Source organism: Arachis hypogaea, chromosome 19 (genome assembly GCF_003086295.3).
Source record: "Arachis hypogaea cultivar Tifrunner chromosome 19, arahy.Tifrunner.gnm2.J5K5, whole genome shotgun sequence".
NCBI lineage: Eukaryota > Viridiplantae > Streptophyta > Magnoliopsida > Fabales > Fabaceae > Arachis > Arachis hypogaea.
In genome coordinates, this window is record NC_092054.1 from 22373318 (window position 1) to 22397106 (window position 23789).

Genomic DNA, 23789 nt, shown 5'->3' on the forward strand with positions numbered 1-23789 from the left:
TCTTCTGTAATAGTAGATTTTTTGTTTACCGAAAGTAACAGAAACCATATTAAATGAATACCCTTAAACCTTAAAGTCATAATATTCACTATTTACTTTCAAGATGTTTCATTGTCCTTTCTAGTTCTGATTTAGTTTATTACAAAAATTGTGACACCTCCAGGGTTAAGGCCGAGTCTCCTGGTGTTCCTGTCAATTTAGCCGCCAACGGCTGGTCTTTCGTGAATTCTATTATAGGGCTAAGACCCTACGTCATGTTGTGTGTCAAAATTTGGAGAAATCACTGTCATTTGTTATGGCTAAACGGGTATTGGTCTGTATCATGCAGGAGTGCAGTCCGATTATAAAATTTGGGGTGACTACTATATCAGATCTACATTCAAAAGTGAGGAACCTTTGCGAGGTTGTGTCTCGGTCATATGCACTCATTGCGGAGATCAGAAAAGTTTTGTTGGAGCTAGTAAGGCAACATGCAGCTAGAACCACACCCAACAAATGTTTAGCGCCTTTGTGTGAGTGCGCGTCGCATCCTAAGTTTATACTGAAGACCAGTGAAAAGCCAAAGAGTGTGCCAAAGAAATAACGCATTTGTAGCCCTTGAACCAGCACACACGACGTTAATGATCCAACGTATCAACCGTCCCTTGATACCAGTTTCAACATTGATCACATGTCATTCGGTTCTAAAATGAAGAAAAGGATCAGGAGGCAAACCACTAGGAAGTGAACAAGCAAGGCTTCAAGTGACCCAATTAACATGAAATGTCTTTTCATCGATTGTGTGCAAAAGTACATTTGCCCTCATTAATTTCATGTTGACCTTTGTGTTTGGAATCTATTTCTATCAGGTCAACCTTATTAAGGAACCTTGCAAAGACGCATCTGGTAGATACACACGGGCATCAGTGGGATTACAGGTGAGAATACAAACAGAAATTTATTACAATCACCTTGCCAAGCTTGGTAAGGACATACAACTGGATAGTGCGAAGCTAATGCGAATTACAAGTGATCGCATTCCGAAAGTAGTTATTTATGCATGACCCATGATGTAATGTTGTCTAGTTGTTAGCATCAAAATTTAAAACTATTTTAATTAGTTCATGCATTGCATTTGTTGTTCAGGGAATGAATCTGGTGTCGCCTGGAGTCCGTGAGATGGGACTTGCAGAGCTGGATTTAGCCGTGGCAACATACATATTCACAAATGATTTTCCACCAAGGTAACCTTATACCATTAACTGTGGCTTCCTGAATTACATAGACGGCGTTCTTGTATTCCTCTTTTGAAATTTGAAAAATGGCCTCATGGATCCCATCTGGTGATTCATTCGTTTATGACTATCATGTACACAAGTATATTCCTTTTTACAATGAAGTTTATCCAACAGTTTTCCAATGTAGCCATGCCATGGGTGCGAAAGGTCGATTTCAATGATTTGGATGCACGTGCAACCAAATATTTTAGCTACTAGCTTAACTTGTATCTTAGTTATGCCAAATTTCGAGACACTGTGTAGGCCGCTGAATGGTGTAATTGACATAATTTCATTTTTCTCATACCAATACCGATGTCTTCCTTTTCTCCCTCAGTAAAATCCTAGTAGATGTTTGGGAATGCAACGACAGTAGAGAAGCCTTATTAACTCTGGTGCTGAGGGGATAGATTATGGAAGACTTTGTTTACTAAACCTATGTATTTATAAATTAGCTATGAATTACAGTTTATTGTGGGTCTATTTCATGTATGTACCTTGCATTTTCACTAAACCTTTGAGCCGGCATTTGGTAATCATTATAGGTGTTGAATGTACTGGTGAACATGTTATCGCAGACTACCAGAAGTCAATGCTAGTTCCTTTCGGCCCCGATAATGGTAAGTATATTTTTTTCTTGAAGAAACTATGTTGATTCATTGCTTCGTATTTAGTGTATCTCTCCACGAGGAGAATAAAGTTGTCTTTATAAGTGTGACCATAATGATATCTTTGGTTAACTTCGTGTGTGGCAAAAAATTGTAAGCAACCCACATTGGAAGGGCGTACAATGTCAGATGGTCATGTGCAGATGTTGAGACAAATACACATGCGATCCAGAATCGACAAAGTGACATGGGCAATAACCTTGACATAGTTTGAGCATGTATGTAAGATGGTCATGTGTAGTGCTTTCGCATGTGTTATATTAGATTCCTGATTTGTCGTTTTCAACACAGATTTACTAGCTGATGTGGGCCTCTGGCCACTGATACCTAATGATAATTGATATTATCTATAAGATATTGATTTATCTAGACTCGCTACCTTGATCAAACTAGAATGAATCACAAAAGATTGCAATGACTTGAGTGGTAAATTTGTAAAAAAGATGTGAATCTTATCATAAATTATTGTTTTAACAGTCGTGACAAATAGAATTTGCACTGCTGATATAATCGATATCATTTTGTCATATTCACAGGCCCTATGCCTTGAGGGATTGACCCCTTGCACAGTCATGGCTATCATTCCTCGATGTCAAGCAGCCAAGCTTCCTATAATATGAGATTGAAGACCTAACGGTCCCCCAATAGCAGCGCGGATCATAAGTAGATGATTTTTTCCCGTTTTTGATGCATACGGATAATGTGCAACCTTGTACAAAGGTTTTGATGAAACTCTGCAATGTACTAACATTATTTATATTTTGCTATCATGTTCAGGATGGATTGTGGGTTGTGGGTATCACAATGAATGATACATGAGGCCCTATGGGAGGACTACGAAGTGCGGGTTAGTAAATTTTTAAATTTAATAGTCACCTTAACTTTATCATTTTGGCCACATTCACAAAAATAATAAACGAATTTTCTGTAATTTCATTTGATGATATTTTGCCCCGTAGTCTGTTAACAAGAAGGCCCACATGAGATTGGTTGTGGACCTGGTAGTGAAGTCTCATACCCAATCGCGAAGGATGTAGTGAGCAAATCGCTTGCATATTAGCGAAACAAGTCAGCATAGTGAAAATTTATAGGTGAACAGAAGACTACTGAAATACGTCATGATGCAATATTTTGGGGAGGTTTTCTTTTAGTTGTCACCGTCTTAATAGAATATGATTCTATAATTAAGTTGCCTATATGTTTTGGTTATGTATTGGCCCGGAAGAGAATTTTTTATGCATTTCTTTTTTGATGTTGAAAATCATTAGACCTTGAAGTCGAAATAAGGGCTCCTTTTGTGTTGCTATTTGGATGCTGCTATCTTCAATTTCTATTCAGATGTGCCTTGGTAGACTTTGCTATTATGCCCGATTTTTTTGGTCTGCAGATTTAAACTACATATTTTGTAGGAGAATTATCGTATGTAATATTTGTTGCCTTTTTTGCGTGCATAATCATATATGCCCTCAAATATTGTTAGACATAAGTGTTTTTGGTTATCACAAGTGGCCCTAACTTCCTATAAGAACTTAACAACATTATCATATGATCATATCGGGCCATTACTATCCATGTCTTGATGTTTTCAAAATACATAAAAACTAGAAAATGGTGTGCTAAATTTCAGAGTAAATGTCATGGTTCGGATTCTGGGCTACATTTCTTCCGTATATTTGCAATTTTGGCCAAAAAATTCTAAATGCCAGCCGAAAGTCTTTTGCTTTTTATTCTTTTTCCTTATTCATGAATGGTTCCCTTTTTTCTAAATTTCGTTTAACTTTTTTTTTGTACACATAAATTATATTTATCTTTAAAACTAATATAATCAAAGTATGATATTACATTTTTCTGCTGATTTTTCGTTGTGAAAGTTGTCATAAAAACCTTGATGAGTAGATGATAAAAAATTTGTTGTTCATTTAGCTATATCAACGTATTCCTTTTTACATAGAATATAGCTATAATTTTAGTGTGTTTTTCTAGTGTTTATAAAACAATTATTCCTTTTGAACTACGGTTAAATTGATTAGACCAATTACAAAATGTAAATTTATAATAAGAGCGATTTGATAATCAATTATGAGTCAAAATCTTGCCTAAGTCTTGAAGTTGAATGATAATGTTAAATACTTTGTAGAAATTTTGGGTGACAAGAATGTTAGTCATGATGAGAAAAAGTTCATCACTGCAAAATCGGATTGGATGCCTAAAAACAATCTTGAAAATAGTAAACTCTTTTTATAGCCCACACACTACTGATTATGTTCTCTGTTAATAATAAAAGTATGCTACAACCTTAATTATGTAGTTTAACACTAATAATATCTGTTCCACTGAGTACTTTGTAAGTCACATATAAACGTAACGCAAAACAAGACAAGAAACAACCATAGTTGCTACCTATTCACTTCTTAACCCTATGTTTTGTGAATGCCCTGTAGGGTAGTGAAACTGCACGACTCAAAATAGCGATCCTAACCTATTGGTGGAGGAAGACCTGCCTACCATATTCTGCAATCATTTTTAGCACTTTACAGGTCATCATTAATTCAAGGCTTGCTAATATAAAGTAGTAATTATGAAGATTGAAATTGCCGTTTGGCTACAACATATGAATATTGAAGATGCATATCTCAAGTATCCACTGTTGAAAGGCGTCACTACTCAGAATTTTGAAATGGCTTGAGGTGACAGCGACCACAGGTTGGGTTGACCTGACAGCAGTGACGGGTTGTTTAGGAACTTCTCCTTGATGAGTAAAGCAACTTGGAGAGGCAAAGAACTGTTATATGTGTTGGTTTTCCCATGAAGAAGTTGTCGTTGCCATCCCTTGGGCTGAAAATAGGTACACCAGAGTGATTCACATTTGCTTTGACCGGGATCGGGATATATGCATCCGAACTAAGGGAGTTGACCAGGCCAAATAAGCCCTCTCCACCTACACTTTACTCGTTTTATCTCCACATATTAAGAGTGAATCATCGCAGTTATTGGAATTACCAATCTCAACACTACTAACATGCAATAATGACCATAGCATTAAACCCCAAGCATGAAAACTAATAAACAGCAGCACTATACTAAAAGTGAATTATTGCATTTATTAGGATTTACCAGTCTCAACACTACTAACATGCAATAATGACCAAACCCAAAACCCCAAGCTTGAAAACTAATAAATAGCAGTACTATACTTAAAGTGAATCATAGCAGTTATTGGAATTTACCAGTCTGAACACAACTAACATGCAATAATGACCATAGCATTAAGCCCTAACCATGAAAACTAATAAATAGCAGCACTATACTGGGTATTGTTTGGTTTTATAGAAAATAAGAGGAAAAAAAATGATTGAAAAAAAATGAATGAAAAAAGGTATTTTCCCTTGTTTGGATATCAAAGAAAATAGGAAGGATACAACATTTTTTTCTGGATTCCACCGAAATTTTTTTGCTTTCATCACAAGCAAAAAAATAATAGAGAAAATATTATCCTTTATGTATTTCTAATACTACCCTTAGTTATATTGTTATTAATAATTATTAATATAAGCTTAGTTTTTATACCTTTAATATATTATTATAATAGAGATTCACATTTAAATAATATATATATTAGATAAATAATTTAAATTAAATATATAAAATTCTAATATCTTGTAATATTTATAAAATGCAATAAAAATAAATAAATAAATAAAAAATATTTACTTTATTTTACGACAAGAACAAATTTACTGGTTCTAGGGGTGTTCATGGATCGGATCTAATCCGCATATCTGCGGTATTTATCTGAATTCGATCCGAAAATTGCGGATATCGATCCGATCCGTAAGGTTATCGGATCTGATTCGCAAGATTATCGGATCAGATTACGGATTTCATGTAGGAATCCACATATCCGCAGATCCACAAAAATAAATAAATAAGTAAATATTCTTTTTATATTTTATTTCAACTAATAATGATCATATATGTTGTATTATTTTATTTTTATTATTTAAAAAAAGTATGTTTAATAATATGTTAAGAGTAAACATGCTTAAAAGAGTAGAAAAATAGTATTTTGTTATTATTTTTTAAAAGAAAAATAAGCTTTTTAAAATATTTATATATTCTACGGATATATCTGAGATCCGATTCGATCCGATCTGCAAATGTGTGGATCGGATTGGATCCAAGCTAAAAAATTGCGGATATTGGATCCGATCCGATTCGCGTTCACCCCTAACTGGTTCACATATAATACTTTAATTTACATATAAGGTAGATAGGAGTATTACATAATTTTACTCTATTATGATTTTCTCTCTTCTCACTTTTCTTTCTATGCAAACAAAAGAAAATTTTTTCTATATTTTCTTTCCATCTATTTTTTCTTCATCCAAACAACACATAAAAGACTCACTATTCCTTCCATTTTTTTCCTCTTATTTTATTTTTTTTCATTTTCTTTTCTTTTATTTTTCATTATTTATCTAAACAAAGTGTAAAAGTGAATCATTGCAGTTATTGGGATTTACCTGTCTTAATACTACTAACATGCAATAATGACCAAAGTATTATACCCTAAGCATGAAAACTAATAAACAGTAGCATTATACTAAAGTGAATCACTGTAGTTTTTGGGATTTACTAGTCTCAACACAACTAACATGCAATAATGACCATATCATTAAACTATAAGTATGGAAACTAATAAACAGCAGCACTATACTAAAAGTTAATTGCATAGCAGTTATTGGGATTTACCAGTCTCAACATTACCAAGTACTAACATGCAATAATGACCAAAGTATTATACTTTAAGCATGGAAACTAATAAACAGCAGCACTATACTAGAAGTGAACCATTGTAGTTATTGGAATTTACTAGTCTCAACACTACTAACATGCAATAATGACCATAGCATTAAACCCCATGCAATTTCAACTAATTAACAGCAGCACTATACTAAAGTGAATCATATAGCAGTTAGTGGGATTTACCAATCTCAACACTACTAACATACAATAATGACCAAAGTATTATACCCTAAGCATGAAAACTAATCACCTTGAGCACTATAGTAACATAAGACCCCTGACCTATAATACATTAAACATATACCCAAATAAACATACCTTGGGATGCTTCGGTGGTTTACGTATCCAAGTCGGCTTGCTTGATGATGAGTCCCCGACCGTGGTCGAAACCCCTTATCCGACACAAATAGAACCATTCTCCCGCTGCGACATGCATGTCCTCTTCGTGTGACCTAGAACCAAGGTTGTGAGAACCGGATCGGTCAATAAACCGATGAGGTCACTGATTCAATAGTTCACTGGTTCGACCGGAGTTCAACCGGTTTAATTAAATATTAAATAAAATTATTAAAAAACCTAAAAATAATTTTAAATATATAAATTCAATAATTTCTAACTTAATAAAATTTAAAATTTCACATAATAAATTATCTATAACTTAATATTAGAGGTTCACAAACAACTTTAAACATCAATGTTTATAACTAAAAACAAAAAAAACGCACACAATGACAAACACATACTGTTCTACATTTAAAAGAAACAATTACTAGCAAGTTTTCAACTAATCAAAGGTGCAACACATTACAAATCATAATCATCATTAAGTGTTCCAATATCTCCATCATAAATAGGTAATCCAAAGCCACCATCTTCAGAAGTACTACCAAAAGAAGCTGTATTTGAAGAATCAGCGACATCAGGCAAATCCACATCAACTTCCACATCTCCTCCATCTAATAAAAAAAGACCAAAGTTATAACTTTACGACATATATCTTTAGTAAATGAAACAAGTTTTTCTATTTCAATCACCTTTAGGATATGAAGGCATAGCATTATCCGTGTAAATTAAATTTTCAATGCCTTCGATGTCTCCATTAGTAAATTCAGGATCATCTTCATTCGCCATTACCCAGAAATATACTATGTCAATGCTTTGAATGTCAATTGGATCATAATTCTTCTTCTTGTGATGCAATCTAGATTGAAGGCGTAGATTATAAGTCATATAAACAATCACTTAGCCTTTGATGCTCTAATCGGTTCCTCCTCTTTGAATGGATTTGTTCAAAGAGGCTCTAGTTCCTCTTACATCCGGATGATGAAGATGTTTGATGAAGAAGATGAATCGCCACTTTTTGTAAATTATGAGCACTCCCACCGTGTAGCCTCCACCACTCACCTACCAGATCTGAAAGTCAAACATCAATTCTCATTCAGTATTTAAAAAACCTTCAAAGTAAATTGAACTTAGAAATAGAATAACTTACCAGGTTCGAGTCCCTTTATCGCTCTCAAAGCACTTTCCCTTCCAAAACTTTCTTTTCGATCTCGATACAACTGTATCTCTTGCATTGCGGCAACTGAGTCATCACAAAGGGTGTCAATATCAAATAAATCAAGTAAAAACCTCAAGATATTTGCCTTCTCAACAAACCCCTCACTATAGAAGAAACCTGGATTCAAAAAGTAAGCTTCTGCATGGAGGTCATGCATCAACAGACTTAACAAATGACATACCAGCACGACAATAAACTAGAAAATTAATTAACGTACGTTGCCTTTGATCAGTCCAGCCATCTGCCATCAGTGTACAACCAGTGCTTTTTCACGAGCTCCTATAGCCTTCAACAAGTAGTTGACACTCTTTCTTAAGATCGGCCAACAAATGAACTCTCATTTCATCATATGACGGTCCCTTGAAACCAATTCCAATTGCAGCAATGCCGTCCAAAGTAGGTTGAAAGTAAGGTGATTGAATTGCATTAAATGGAATACCTGCATCAATGATCCATTTTGCAAGCCCCAACTTAACCTTGTGCACAACTTGTTTACTGGCCAAGACACTTTTCAAAGTTGGTTAAGAGCCTGGCGTAGTCCTTCCCTTAAAATAACTTCCAATTGGAGTAGCAGCAATAGTTCTTTTCTTTCCCTTGTCTCCCATTGTTGCAGGAGCTGGATGTTCTACAGGATTAGGCACTTCACACTCTTCTTCCGCTTGTGTTTCCATATCATAACAATCACTTGCAAATTTTCTTTTTTCTGCCTTTTCTTTTTGTTTTCCTCCAAAAGCCTTTTGAATTGAAGTTCAACATCTTCAGTTACTTTCTTACAAACTTTAATTTGTCCAAAATTTTTTGCAAGATGATATTTCATTCTATATATCCCCCCTCCATTGTAAGTATTCAAGCAGAAAATACATGTATATTAAGCCTTGTTATTTTTGTCATACTTCACTGTAAAATATTACCAAGTTGGATCAGATTTACCTCTAGAATAACCAATTTGAGAATCTTGAACAGCATTATCTTGTGGCTGTAGGTTACTTTGTGATTGTTCCATCTGAAACATACAAACAAATAAATTCAGCAACCAAAATCATGAATAAATAACAATAACCTCAACAAACAATTACCTCAGAAAATCAAAAATAAAAAATATCCTCAGAATATCATGAACAAATAAATAACCTCAGAAAATAAAAAATCATGAATCCAAATAACCTCAGAAAATCATGAAGTCAAGCAACCAAAATCATAAAGTCCAGCAAACAAATAAATCATGAAAAAATAACCTCAGAAAATCAAAAATCAAAATCATGAATCTAGCAAATAAATAAATCATGAACAAATAACCTCAGAAAATCAAAAATCAAAAATCAAAATCATGAATCCGGAAAACAAATAAATCATGAACAAATAACAAATAAATCAAAATCATGAATCCAGCAAACAAATAAATCAGAAAATCATGAACAGAAAATTAGAAGGCAGCGAGGAGGAATAACAGAGTATTACTTACCGGCAGCGAGCAACGGCAACGACAGAGGAGGCGAGCTCGGCGATGACAAGGACGCGGTGGAGGATGCGGTGGTCAAACCCGTTGCTGTTGTGGCTGTGGGACGCGGTGGCTGCGGAATGCGGTGGCGGTGGGCTGCTCGATTGGTGGTGGTGGCTTCTATGGTTCTCAGAGAAGAGAGGAGAGATGAGGTGCTACTGACTGAAGAAGATGGGCTAACGGATTTAGGGTTCACTGGTTCAGTACTTCGTTTAGCACTTTAGCCTTTCTTTTTTTTTAAAGGACAAAACAACGCCGTTTAGAGGGTTTATTTCCAAACCGAAAACCCGCTAAAAAACTGGACGGTTCTACTGGTTCACCAGGTAACCACCGGTTCGACTGGTTTTTCACCGGTTTTTGCCAGGCGATTTATAGGCTTACCCAGACTGACTAGGTGACTGGTTCCCAGTTAACCCAGTTGAACCGGCTGGTCCGATTTGATTTTCAGAACCATGCCTAGAACCTTGCAAGTAGTGCAGCAACACCTCTTCCCTCAAGCCTCTCCCTGGCTCAAGAATGTTGTTTCCCTATAGCTTAGGGACCCCCTTTGTTTTGGCGACAAACGGGTCTTAACAACCTCCTGTGATGAGACTCCATCTTCACTGTTAGCCTTTTGACATTTGTGCTAAATCGGAAATTGCATCCCTGGCTACCACAAAGTCTCCTACATTCTCAAATGCAAGCTTCACAACTAGAGTCATTGCACTGCACAACGCACCATACCTAAGTAGCTGAGACTCATGTCATTCTCTTCCTTCTGTTGTTGTTACCGTCCAATCCTTAGCGTCCTTGCACCACCTCCTCAATATCAGACCTTGTGGGATTTCAACCAAACCCTCGTACTTTATGACGCAAAATATGTGGCAGTTAGGAATACCTTCACTGTTTTACATCTAACAGTCATATTCAGTTTTCTACTCGTTCGGATCATACAACACCTTGCGTACCCTACAACGGTTCCCCATCTTTGAGAACTTATAGATAGTTGTTGTGCTTATGTTGTCCTTGTCAAAAAAGAGTAAAGTTCCAACCCCTTTGATTTGTTTCTTCACCTCCTTAAAGACTCCTCTAGTGTACATCTTTGAAGCAAACAGCTCTATCGAATCGAGTACTATTGTTAGTATTGGCGTGTAATACGAGAAGAAAAATTGGGATGTCACCTCATTATTGCGGTAGTCTTTCACCACCCTGTCCAAGCTATGAACCAATTTTAGAATGCTATTTGTTGACTTAAAGAACCCTTTGATAAAAGTGTTGATGCCTCTCATCTCGAAGTTGTCCTATAGCTGACATAGAAAGTACCTCGAAGATATGCCATTGCCCAACTCTGTCTTATATCGCAAGGGCTCTTCACCCAAGTGTTGTTCATTAATTTGAGACTCTCCAAGGCCGTCTTCCAATACTTCTCAAACTCCTCAACGTCAAAGTTTGCATAAATTGCATTCTTGAACACCTTCCAAAATTTTAGTTCTTTCACCATTTGGACATAATTTTTCTCCAAGTGCCACCCACATAGGCGATGTCTGGCCGATGGCAGCACCTCCGCAATTGTTGCCCGCATAGATTTATCCCCATCGGTGACCACAACAGACGGCTTCTTGTCACCCATGACATCAAGAAGATTCAACAAAATCTACCTATATGTACAGACCTCCTCGTCCTCCAACAAGACAAACCCAAAAGTAGACTTCTGCATGTGGTGATTTGATCCAGAAAATACTACTAGAGGCTTCTTGTACTTATTGGGCCGATATGTTGAATCAAATGCAATCACATCAACGAACAACTGGTAATCCGCCATCATCTGCCCATCAGCCCAAAATGGGCTACCAAGTTGATCTTCTGCCGTCCTTGTATATCTGGAGACCGCCATCATGTCAGCGTTAGCCTTGCCCTCCAAATAACTTATGGTTGTTACTGCATCACCATCATTTATTTCAGCTAGTCTTTGGCTACACACATAATTATATAGATGCCTTTTGGTAAACCGAAGCATCCCATAGCCTCATGAGTCATGACTACCTGGCCATGTAAGCCATAATTTTCGATGTGGCAATTCCGAACTTATTTAGACTATCAACTTGAGTCTTGTCACTGTGACTCATCTTTTGATGACTAGGAAGAAAATGGCTAAACATAGTTGGAAGAAAAGAAAATAGTTTTTAGATCATAAAAAAAATTGGAATTCGAGTTAGAGACTCGAAATCAAGCAAAAGCGGAAGACACGAGTGGGGTGGATTTGGAATCATCTCTTTCAACCCACTAGGGCTGGGTTTCGGCCCGTTTGCCACCCCTATCCGCAGCCACGTTCCCGCCACTTGTCACTCGTCAGATGTCAGCGGTGCACATGCAATGCTCCTCAAAGAAGAACCAGCGCTGCGCCTTCCTTCCCTCGTTGTTTTTTCAACAACCTGGTTTGGAGCAGTCTGACCGCCCGCCTCAGCTTCTCCAACCCACTGTCCATCACAGACTCCTCCTCCCTCACTTGGCCCATCTTTGCTATGTGTAATTGTTGGCCTAATTCTATTATGGTCCAAGCGGTACATGCCACCACTATTTCTTTTATTATCCATCTCCTTGTGGAAAGATTAACCCAATCTATATATATTTTCATTTAGCCCTTATACCACCCGCGTGAAACCCATTACCCTAATTTGAATGTCCCCAAGAAATTGTCCTTTTCGAATCCCCTTCCAAACTCAATTCATAATCCCCATAATCCTTGCCTCCATTAATCTCCTTCAATGCATTTGGGTCTGTTACCTTTTTTTAACTTGATTGATCTTAATTGCTCTTGATTACATACATTCAAAAATATGTCATGAATTACTGTTCTACCATTCTCTTCACCGTAATCTCTTGGCCCTGCCACCACTAGTTCAGCTGCCGGATCCCGCAGTGCTGCCAGCGTCTTCATTCTTCTGTCACCTAAATTCTGGTTAGCCTCCATCGTTCGTGAATTTTCAACTTCTAAAAAACTATCCGCTCTATATATCTCATGTCCCACCTCCTTTACAAAAACATCAAACCCAATAGTCAACCCCTATTCCCTTGTGCGACTGACACTTCGACCTTCATTGTCCATCCATTTCCGTTTGGGTATTTAACCGTTGTATTCTTCATTGCCACTTTTCCATCTGCTTTCATAATTATATTTTTTATTATTATATTTTCTTTCCAAATTTTTTGAATGAAAAAAAATGAGAATAAATTCGACTTTCATAATTTGTTCTAGTTTATCACCTAACAAAATATAAGAACTCTAATTTTTACATCTTATTCTCAATATCTTGTATTATCTTGTTCTCAGAACCAAACACAACCTTAGAAATTAATCTGATTATTAACTCTTATTATTTTTGCATTTTGGTTAAGGACACAATCACATATTGCACTTTTTCTTTTTGATATTAGATTAATAATATTGTTTTTTTTATATTCTGGACTGTTGTGGTATTTTTCTAAAATGTCGAATGATTTAATTTGGGGAGTAGAAATCAGACCATCCAATACAAAAATTGAATGCTTAAAAAGTTAAAAAAAATTTAAAGTTCACAAATTAGAGGGTTTGATTTGTGAAATGTGAACGTCGAAAATTAAAAAAAAAAATTAGACCTCTAATTTTATGTTAATTTTTTTTTGAAAATCTCATGCAAAGTAATCGGGTCCAATTACTTAGGGTCGGTTTGGGAAGTTTAAAAAGTAACTTTTTTAAGTTTTTGACTTATAAAAAGTAATAGTATTAATGTTTGATGCAATTTTCAAAATAAAATTACAATTTTCTAAGAAGCTATTTAGAAGCTTATAGAAAAGTTAAAAAAAATTAGCTTCTCTCATAATAAAAATTTTATTTATCACATTTTTTTTAAAAATAAACACTTTTAAAACTAAAAATCTAAATATAAAATAATTTATTTATAAATTACTTTTAATATAATTATTCCCGTACGGCGTACCAAAAAAAAAAAAAAGGGTACAAAACCAATATCGTCATTGGATAATTTTTTATTTTATAAAAATTGAAAACCCTGTTTTCCCGCAAGGCAGCGATTTCAAATTTCAAACCTAAGGAGAAAAATGTAATTGACTGAAGAATTTGGAAAAATGGGGGGAAAGATTTTGGTGGTAAGCAAATTATTTTCCCGGGCAATAGAGAATTAAACGAAGATGGTTTTCCAATAAACCCCATTCAGCCTATCCCAGCCTTTCTCCCTCTCAATATCCCTAATTTCCCAAACTCAAACCACTTGTACCCTCCGCCTGCCGCGCAACCGTCCTCCGCCCGCCGCGCAACCGTCCTCCGCCGTGTCTACTACCAACCTCCAGGTAACCAATGTCTTGCACATTCCATTTCTTCATTCTCGTTCTGATCTGGTCCATTTTCGCTCCTATCCGCAGATCTGGTTTTACTCTGTTATGACTTTGATTCGTTCTCTTCCTTCAGTTTTCAGTTTCTTAACATGGTTCGACTGTTACAGTGTTCTTGCATGCTGTTCGTAACTTTGATTTTTACATATTAGAGATGTTGTTGACCTAATAGATCCAACTATACTCGGTTTAATGAGTTATGTATGGTTTATCTTTTAGTATTCACTCTATGTACGGCGTAGATTAGTTAGGGTGAGGGTTCAGGTTATTTGATTGAAACCATAGTTTAAATTTTAGTACATGTTTGGTGAAATGGATCTTGTTGCTGCTAAGTCGAACTTTTATCTGTACCTGCATGTATGTTAATATACTCTTGACAGCTTGTTCCCGCTTCTGCAATTATGAGAAAGCATGCTAAATACCCTAGGGTTGCACTGCGTTCGAACCATCCAAATTGGTCCACTGGGATTAAAAAAGAATTGGCACAAGCCAACAATTATATTTTTGAGTATCAAAGCAACCTTAACTTTGATTTAATTGTCGTATAGTCCAATTTTCTTCCCTAAATAATATTTTTTTTCCCAACACAAATGAAAGCCAGTTACTTCAAAAGGATTGCATTGACTTCAAAAGAATTTCCAATGTAAAGTTACATCCAAAGGAATGTTTTCTTTTTTATATGCAATGCTTATATTTAGCTCTCATGATGGTCATTATTCTGCTATGTCATCTTTATGCTGAATAAGTCGAGACCTCCTGAAACTATGCTTGCCCTCCTCCCTTCCCCTAAAAGAATCCTAGCAAAATGGAAAAATAAAAAACACTATGGAGTGAGAAAAACTGAAAGCATGAGTATACTGAGAAGAAAGATAAAATTGAATGAGAGCTCCCTTGTATATTGTTTATTTTAAAAGCTTGCCTTCAAGAAAGATAAATGGTGTATGCTTTATGATTTGTGGACAGCGCCAAAGTGCTTTTTGACGTCATTCATCAAAATATTTATGTTTGATTGCTATTGTGGACAGGGTGCTATTTGGAGAAATTGATATCAGGAAGCAGGATTGGGCATCGCAAAACAGATAGAATAGTGTACTGAAACTAAGGGGGAAGATTTTGTCGCCATGGATATTGTAATTGCCGGGAAACATAAGTTTTAATGATAGTAGTAGAGAATTAAAATCAAAATAAACCCCTTCCCTTCCTTCAACCACAGTTGCCAGAAAGGAGTTACCATTTTGAAATTTCCCTTTGTATATTCATTCGTTTCACTACTCCTTACTTGTCATCATTGAATTGAAGCCATATCACTGATAAAGTTTACTCTAAATGCTGGGAACTAGTGATCAATCAGAAGTCTTTTGTGGTGTTCACTTCGTTCTTTTTGGTTTCAGTCCCGAGGATGAAACCGAGGTTTCCCATTTCCCTGATCTTTATTCATCTTCTGATTTCTTAAATGGCTATCTCTTTTTATTCATCGAATTTGTTATTTAATTGCTGTTAATTGTAAAAAAAGGTTCGGTTCAAGCTTGTGAACGGTGGTGCAGTGGATGAAGGCAAGTACAGTGGAAGTTGCACGCACGTCATTGTCGATAAGATCATATATGTTAGTTCGATTTGCTACTTGATTTTATTTTACCCTCGTTTTTAATTGAAACAAATAAGTACTGTGATTCCGAATTTTAATTTAAATTAATTTAATTTGTGTGTTCAGGATGATCCTGTGTGTATTGCTGCCAGAAACGATGGAAAGACAGTGGTGACTAAATTATGGGTTGATCATAGCTCTGATATTGCAATGCCCGTCGATGCTTCCTCCGTTAGTTTCTTACATATTCTTGTACTTTTTATTATTTTCTTGTGAGTGATGATTATAATAAAATCTATCTAAATACTAAATAAAGTAAAGTAGTAGATATTTTATTTTATTGTGTTGAAATTTTGAATCACAAATTAACAATCAAGTATTTCTTCCTTATAAGAGTTAGCATGATGTTTCGGACTTGGGAAGATTTATCTGTTCTCATTTTTGACATGTCAACTTAGGGGAAGTTTGTTTTGGCTATAGTTAGTTGATGTAGTTCTTCAGCTATACAAATTATAATGCTTTGAGTCTACAAATTATCAGGAGTAGTGTGGTATATATAAATGAATTCTTGCATGTTTAAAAGTTGAGTAATGATATATTTGGTAAAATTAATTTTTTTTTATAATTAAATTGTAACATAAGTTGCATGATTTAGGTTTTAGGGATTGGTGGTATTGAAATTTAAGACATAAGATAGGATTCAAGTTGTGGAGGGATTGGCCCACGATAGTAATAAATAATAGTTTTCAAAATGCCAGTAAGAGAAAAAAAAAACTGGTCTTTTTGGAGATGAAAATGTTTGAATTGGATAAAATATACTATAAACTAGATTTGGGATGATTCCATTCAGAAGAAACTTGAAGGAGCTCCTATGGCGGGGAGGATTGCATATATTTGCCCATGAGAGAAGTTTTTTGTGAGGAAGTTGTATCTAGTGGAAGATAGTCTAATAAAAAAAAACTGAAGAAAATTTTGAAAGCCGTTTGAATAGAAGAGCCTTTTAAATAGCTTTGGATGCCTTAGGATTTATATTTGATTCAAAATATATAATCAAAATTTATAAGTCCTTTGAGGTAATGCTATTTATTTGTTTTTATTTTAGAATAAAAAAATTGACTAGTTTCCTGAATAATCAGCTTTGAAGCTTGATGGCAATGTTAGGTACGTGTTGCAAACCCACCTAAAGAGACATTCTTGGTTTATTAGACAAAATTTTCCCGTGAATCTGGTCTTTCAATCAAAACATGAGTTCCAGAAGACGATTCATTTTATTTACTTTGCTTTCTCGGTTCTGTTTGATAATTTTCTACCTTTACTTCTAGCAAGGTTTGGACTTTTAGCAAATTATTTCTTGTTTAATTTTTTACATTTAGCAGGTTATGTACAGACCTCTTAAAGATTTAAATGGAATACCTGGTGCCCAGAATTTGGTTGTGTGCTTGACTGGTTATCTACGACAGGATCGTGATGATATTATGGTATGCAGTTTCTGCTACCATATTGTTTTCTTCTTCAAGGAGCATATGATTGCATTGTTGTTATGTGGTGATAATATTGGTTTGACCTTTTCAGACAATGGTTGACCTCATTGGTGCGACATTTCTTAAGCCCTTGGTGGCAAACAGGGTTACTCATCTTGTATGCTACAAATTTGAAGGTTTGTTTCATCTTATATTGTTTTGACATTTATAATCAAGAGCACACATTCATTTTTCTCTTTTGATTTCTATTAAGTATTATTACTCATTTATGTGTGATCCTCATATCTTCTTTCCATGATCTTCTATTAAAAAGTAAAAGAAATTATCTTCCAATACCAAAGGATTGATTTATCTTTGACATATAGGGGAGAAGTATGAGCTTGCCAAGAGAATGGGAACAATAAAGCTAGTTAATCATCGTTGGTTGGAAGATTGGTATATGTCTTTTCCTATTTTGTCTCAGAGTTCCAATATTTATAGTTTGGATTGCATTCTTTCTATGTATGATTTATTTCATTTATTTTATTTTATTTAATGACTGGTTGAAATTTTACAAAATAGCTCTGTAAATCTAAAGTGCTGCTTATTTCTTCAGCTTGAAAGTCTGGGCGCTTCTTCCAGAAGAAAATTACAACAAGAGGTGAGGTGTTGCTTTGCACCATGTGAAATTGTAGACTTGATTTAAACTACTTTTTTATCCACAATCTAGAATTCAATCAACTGCAGCCTAAGTGTCAGTTAAGAGTCCTTTGATACAATTGATGACATCCTAGAGGGAATTGTGCCTAGTCATTGATTAATTGAGTCATCAGAGAGTTGAGATGTCTTTTGAATATCCTATCTATAATTACAGTTCATTAACAGACACTACAGTTTGATTCCAGTTCTAACAGCAGACAAGGGGAATTTTTTCTCAGCTAATCAGCTTGCATATTTATAAAGCATTCTCATCGTGATTTTGGAGATAATTTGGAATTTGTTTGAAGTTACTGACTGAGATTGATTTTAACCAATAATCTTATGAATGAAGAACTTTTGGCTTAACAGTATTTGAATGCATTCTGGAGTATACAGAAAAACATTTGCATTGCTTAAGCTCAGCATCTTATTGTCAATATGTACTTGTATATTCTTGCATTCATTTTAACTTTAAAGCTGATTTCCATATATTTAGTTGCAATGTTTCTTGCCATGTCATTATATCGTACGATTTCATAAAGATGAACTAATGGCCTCAATCATCTACTTCTACTATATATAGAAGGGATTGAGAAAAGTTGGTGGCCAATTATTTCCCCTCCCTCTCTTTTTAACCCTTAACTCCCCCCTATGTAACTGCAGTTTTCTTATAAGAACTTCAAGGAAGTTAAGGTTTTTTCCCTATATCACTAGTTTGCTATAAATGTGCATACAATATGAAAGTTGAATATAAAGATTGTGGTCTTGTTCAAAAGCTTTAAGTTGCACTGTCTCACTGCAATTTTTTTTTCTTCTAAGATGATATAAATATAATAATACATGCTTATATTTATTTGTTTTACAAAGTTCTTATCCATTTCAACTAATTGCTCAACATTTATTTATAACCAGTGGCTATGAACTAGAGATTATGAAGTTAGAAGCTAAGGATTCCGATGAAGAAACTGAAGATTTTGATCTGGGGCAATCTGAGAGGAATATAAGCAGAAGTCCCCTCACTGCAAAATTTGGTGTTGAGGCAACTAGTGGCTTATTAAAATCAGATCGAGAGCTTTCAAGTGCCCAGACAGAATCTACTAGTCTCAAGAATTCACCAAAAGTTGATAATAGTAAAGAATCTTCATTTATTCAAGGTAATAACAACGGAGCTGATAGAGACATAAGCTTTAGTAATGTTGATGAGCCTAAGGCAACGGATAAGTTTCTTGATGTTGCTATAGGTGCTACATCATGTCAGATACCTGAGACAGATGTTAAGATCAGGGAGTCAAAGAAGGCCAATTCTCCAAAGACAGGCTGCCAGGATGTTCTCATAACTGAAAAAGCAGAACCACATGCTGAAACTTTTAATAAGCTGGCCAATGATTTCGGATCACCATCTACTGCAAGTGCTGAAAGGGTCACACATTCTGAAGCAAAGTTCAGTTCTATCAAGTATTATTCTAAGAACAAAAGGGGATTCACTCTTCCAAGGAGCTTAAATGATGGTTTGGATAATGGAGCTGGATCTACTGTGTCACCTTTGGCTGATTTGAAATCAGGTAACAAACATAAAACCCCTTCCAATAAGGTATTAAATGGCAGTGGGGGAATCAAATCAACCAGTGCTAAAGATTCTGGGGATGTGACAATTGGTAAATTGCCGCAAAAGAGGGTAAATGAAGCTGCTTCTAATACATTAAAATCAAGGAAAATTACTTCCGATGCAAAATTATTCATCGAGAAAATCACTTCAGAAAATGGTAAATCTGAAGCACGAAAAGTGACATCTGTGGTTGAGGAACCATCCAAGTCTGAACCCTGTTTTTCTGCTGGAAAAGATAGTTTTGACAAACCCAACAAAAACTCATTTTCTAAATCCATAGCTTCTATATCCAATTCCCTATCATTTGATGAGCCTTTTACAAGAGATACAAGCCCAAAGTCAGCTCGAAGTGATAAAGCCTATCAGACTGAGTCTAAAATTAATGGGAAGCATGAAATCGCGGGTCATGGAATGGAACAAGTTGCTGGTAATGAAGTTGAGCAACACAAACTTGCGAAAAATCTGGAGGGTTCCCCTGACAATAAGAACCCTCTGAATGGGGAATCCCCAAATTTAGATTTAGGCAATGAAGAAAGTACTAAGCTGATTAAAAAATCACCTCGCAAGAAATCAGTTGCCAAGAGAAGTTTTGGCTCTAAGCCAAAAGTTGGTGCTACTGCTAAACAGAAAACACTAGTTTCCTCAAACAGGACCATCCAGCAAGGTGAAGCTGTAAACTTTTCCAGTCGAATCAAAGAGGTACCAATTGACAATGGCGATAAACCTCAACCTATGACTGATGATAATAATAAGTCAGAGGAGCAAGAAACTGTTGTTAAACATGCAGATGATGCCAATGGCAGACTTGAAACTATGGATGATGAAACAGAGGCTCCTGATGATAAATGTGAACTTGAGCTGGGAATGAAACACGATGAAAATAAAAACAAAGCTGATGAAACAGCAGAAAAGTCAGAAGACATGCACCATGTAACAGAATGTGAAGCAGCAGTGCCTGAGAAGGAAACTGCAGAGTTAACTGAAAAAGAGAAGGCACCTTCAGTAGATGACTCAACCATGAAACGCGAAGTAAAACATCAAGTGAAAAAGCGTCCTCTAAGTATTGCCAAGAAGGTCACTGTTGCAAAGGGACTACAGAAATCTAAAGTGGCACTGTCTGAGAATAAGATAAGCATGGAACGGGAAAATGTGGCACGAATGAAATCTGCCAAAGAAGTATCTCATGCTACAGATGCGAGCAACAAATCCTTCGCACCAAGAAAGGCATTTGGAGATTCAAAAGAACAGAAGGAAAATAGACCAATTGATGAGGGAGAGCAGGATATGCCTGAGGCCAAATCTGTTGCCAATCGAACTAATAAATTGAGTTCAAAGCCAGAAAAAATAAATCCCAAGCAAACAGGTTATAATCCACCTATGTCAGAAGCTAACAAAAGATTGAAAACTGAACCACCATGTTTCATATTAACGGGGCATCACTTTCTGAGAAAGGATTTCCAACAATTGATAAAGAAGTTAAAGGGCAAAGTTTGCCGGGATTCTCATCAGTGGTCATATCAAGCAACCCACTTCATAGCACCAGAGCCTCTACGCAGGATAGAGAAATTTTTTGCTGCTGCGGCATCAGGAAGGTAATGAATATAAGGCACAAACACCTACTATTTGTCTTCATTTTTCTTTAACACGAGTAAAGATATTCTAATTAATCTTTGGATGAAATGCAGGTGGATTCTGAAAACTGATTTCTTAACTGCTAGCAATCAGGCAGGGGAATTTGTGGAAGAGGAACCTTATGAGTGGCACGATATTGGTCTCAACGAGGATGGCACGATCGATATGGAGGCTCCTAGAAAGTGGCGGCTGCTGAAAGAGCGAACAGGTCATGGTGCCTTCTATGGAATGCGCATTATTGTGTATGGTGACTGCATCACTCCACCTTTGGTAGGTTTTCTCAATCCTGGTTAAGTACTCTATCCTATCTCCTAACACTGCTTGGTCCTTATATTATATATAATAATATAACAGCATCAACAACAAAATCTTATAAATTGATAGAACAACTACATGATTCAAATGATGTCATTGTACCCTGTTATATATTATGTCTATAATATGGTCATTTATACTTAAGTTTCTTTTTCCCACCTCATTAAGAGTCTTCTGAAGTGTTCCTCCTCTCCTAACTACTGATCTATCTAACATTCGTTTAATCTTCTCTTCATATGTCCAAATCATCCAAGACGGGATATTATTATTTTTTTCAACAAATGATGCCTCTACAACTCTTGTATTCTTTGTTTTTATTTATCGTGTATGACTTCTCATCTGTCTAAACATCTATATCTTTCATCTTATGATGCTATAAATTATTTCATACCTCTTTAAGTCATACATTTGTCTTGAGAAATGTACTATTGAAAGAATGTCAGAATTGAAACATCTGGCTAGTCTAAAAATATTTAAAAAAGGGGATTGGATTAAAAAAGCAACATACACAGATTTGTACTTTCACAAATTAAAGACTCAAATACAAAAATATTTAGCAATTGACTTAGGAACACACAAATATGATTCACAATTAATCACTATACTAAATAGTTATCTTTGTACTCTTATTTATTATTTTGATTGTTCTTCCCTTGTAAGTATCTGCCAGGCTTTAATACTTTCTTCATTGTCCGCTGCAACATTGTTTCTTCTTGGCAGCTTGTTTCACGAAGAAGACTGAGAGAACATACCCGAACTACTATGTTTTATGAGAAGCAATTTTTAAAACAGTTTTTTATTCAATTTTCTTTTATTAAAATCAATGTTATTTGAACAAGTTTAACAACTTTGTAGAATAATTATGGTGTAGACCAAACGCTTTCCTTATGCTCTTATTGGAAGTATTTTTTAATTTATTTTATCAAACATAACCACTACAATTTTTGATAAGTAACTCTTAAAAAACTAAGAAATCAAGCAACTTTTGAAAAGCAACAGCAATACCGATGTGCACTTTCAAAAACCCATATCGTTATAACTTACGGATAAATTCATTCAAATTTTTTTTTTCTATTTTTGAAAATCAAATTGAGAGATCACTCCTAACAATGTTTGCAACCATTTCATGTGTATATCAACTGTTAAATTTGACGCATCAAGCATGTCAATTATCTGTTATAGGATACTCTGAAGCGAGTGGTCAAAGCTGGAGACGGAACAATACTAGCTACCTCTCCTCCTTACACGCGCTTCCTTGGTACCGGAATCGACTATGCCATAGTTGCTCCTGGAATGCCACGTGTCGACCTGTGGGTACAAGAGTTCTTAAGATACGAGATACCTTGCATTTCGGCTGACTACTTAGTCGAATATGTATGCAAACCAAGTTCCTCACTTGAGAAACATGTATTATATGACACTCATGCTTGGGCAGAAAGGTCATTTTCCAAACACCAGAATAGAGCAGAAGAGACCACTGATATTGAAGAATCAATTAGTAGCACTCCTGAAAGCAACGATGTAGCTTGTGAAGTTTGTGGATCAAGGGATAGAGGGGACGTGATGCTGATTTGTGGTGATGAGAGTGGTTCTGTTGGTTGTGGAGTTGGTACACATATTGATTGTTGTGACCCTCCACTTATGGATGTTCCTGAGGAGGATTGGTTTTGCTCTAAATGCATTGTTAAACGAAACTGCTCAAACTCTCCCAAGAAAAGGAAAAAGGGTGGCTTCTCCAAGAGTAAGAGGAAGTGATTTTATTGTACCTGTATAGGATATTTGCCTTAATTTGTAACCGTCTTTGGCCACTGCCAACGGTGGATTTGTCATAAGAGTATGGATAGGGGAACTCAATGTTATTGGTTCTCACTTTTGGTGAGAGCCACACTCCATTCATTGATATTATCATGTGGTAATTATGTACAAACTTTTCATTTCTGAGGGGCAGTAATTATGTGCAGTACTTGGTGATTGATGATGTATTAATTTTGATTTGAAGACTTGTTTGGTTAACATTTTTAGTGGACTTAGTGGTAAAACTGCCTAATGTAGTAATGTGTGTATTATATAAATTTTAAGTTAACAGTGTCACCTGTTTTGCTCAGTAGAGACTTCGGGAGCGTGCTATGTTTTACATATTTTGAAAGAGTAAAGTATCGTTTTTGTTTCTAATGTTTGGGATAAGTTCTATTTGTGTCTTTAATATTTAAATCGTATTATTTGCATTCTTAACGTTTATAAAAGTGATTCAATGTTATCCTACTATTAATTATACTAACAAATCAGATTATATTTTTCAATTATTCTCCCTTAGATGTATTCATTCTCAATTAGA

At 35.5% G+C, this 23789-nt stretch overlaps 2 protein-coding genes across 3 annotated transcripts; one reads left to right on the forward strand and one right to left on the reverse strand.

Moving 5' to 3' along the window:
* Nucleotides 1-11053: 11053 nt before the first annotated feature.
* On the reverse strand, nt 11054-11398 carry LOC114925938 (protein FAR1-RELATED SEQUENCE 4-like). Its single transcript, XM_029295719.1, has one exon. The coding sequence runs from the start codon at nt 11396-11398 to the stop codon at nt 11054-11056; it is 345 nt and encodes a 114-aa protein (XP_029151552.1).
* Nucleotides 11399-13797: 2399 nt separating this feature from the next.
* Nucleotides 13798-23547, forward strand: LOC112776388 (BRCT domain-containing protein At4g02110). Of its 2 annotated transcripts, XM_025820541.3 has the most exons (12): nt 13798-14115; nt 15183-15567; nt 15671-15760; nt 15869-15973; nt 17119-17220; nt 17315-17399; nt 17589-17658; nt 17819-17863; nt 18814-19055; nt 19143-21099; nt 21193-21409; nt 22637-23547. In XM_025820541.3, exons 2-12 carry the CDS (start codon nt 15484-15486, stop codon nt 23207-23209), a joined length of 3570 nt encoding a protein of 1189 aa, XP_025676326.1. In that variant the 5' UTR covers nt 13798-14115; nt 15183-15483; the 3' UTR covers nt 23210-23547. The 2 variants fall into 2 exon arrangements, with proteins under 2 accessions (XP_025676326.1, XP_025676325.1); XM_025820540.3 differs by having other exon boundaries at nt 18814-21099.
* The last annotated feature ends 242 nt before the right edge of the window (nt 23548-23789 follow it).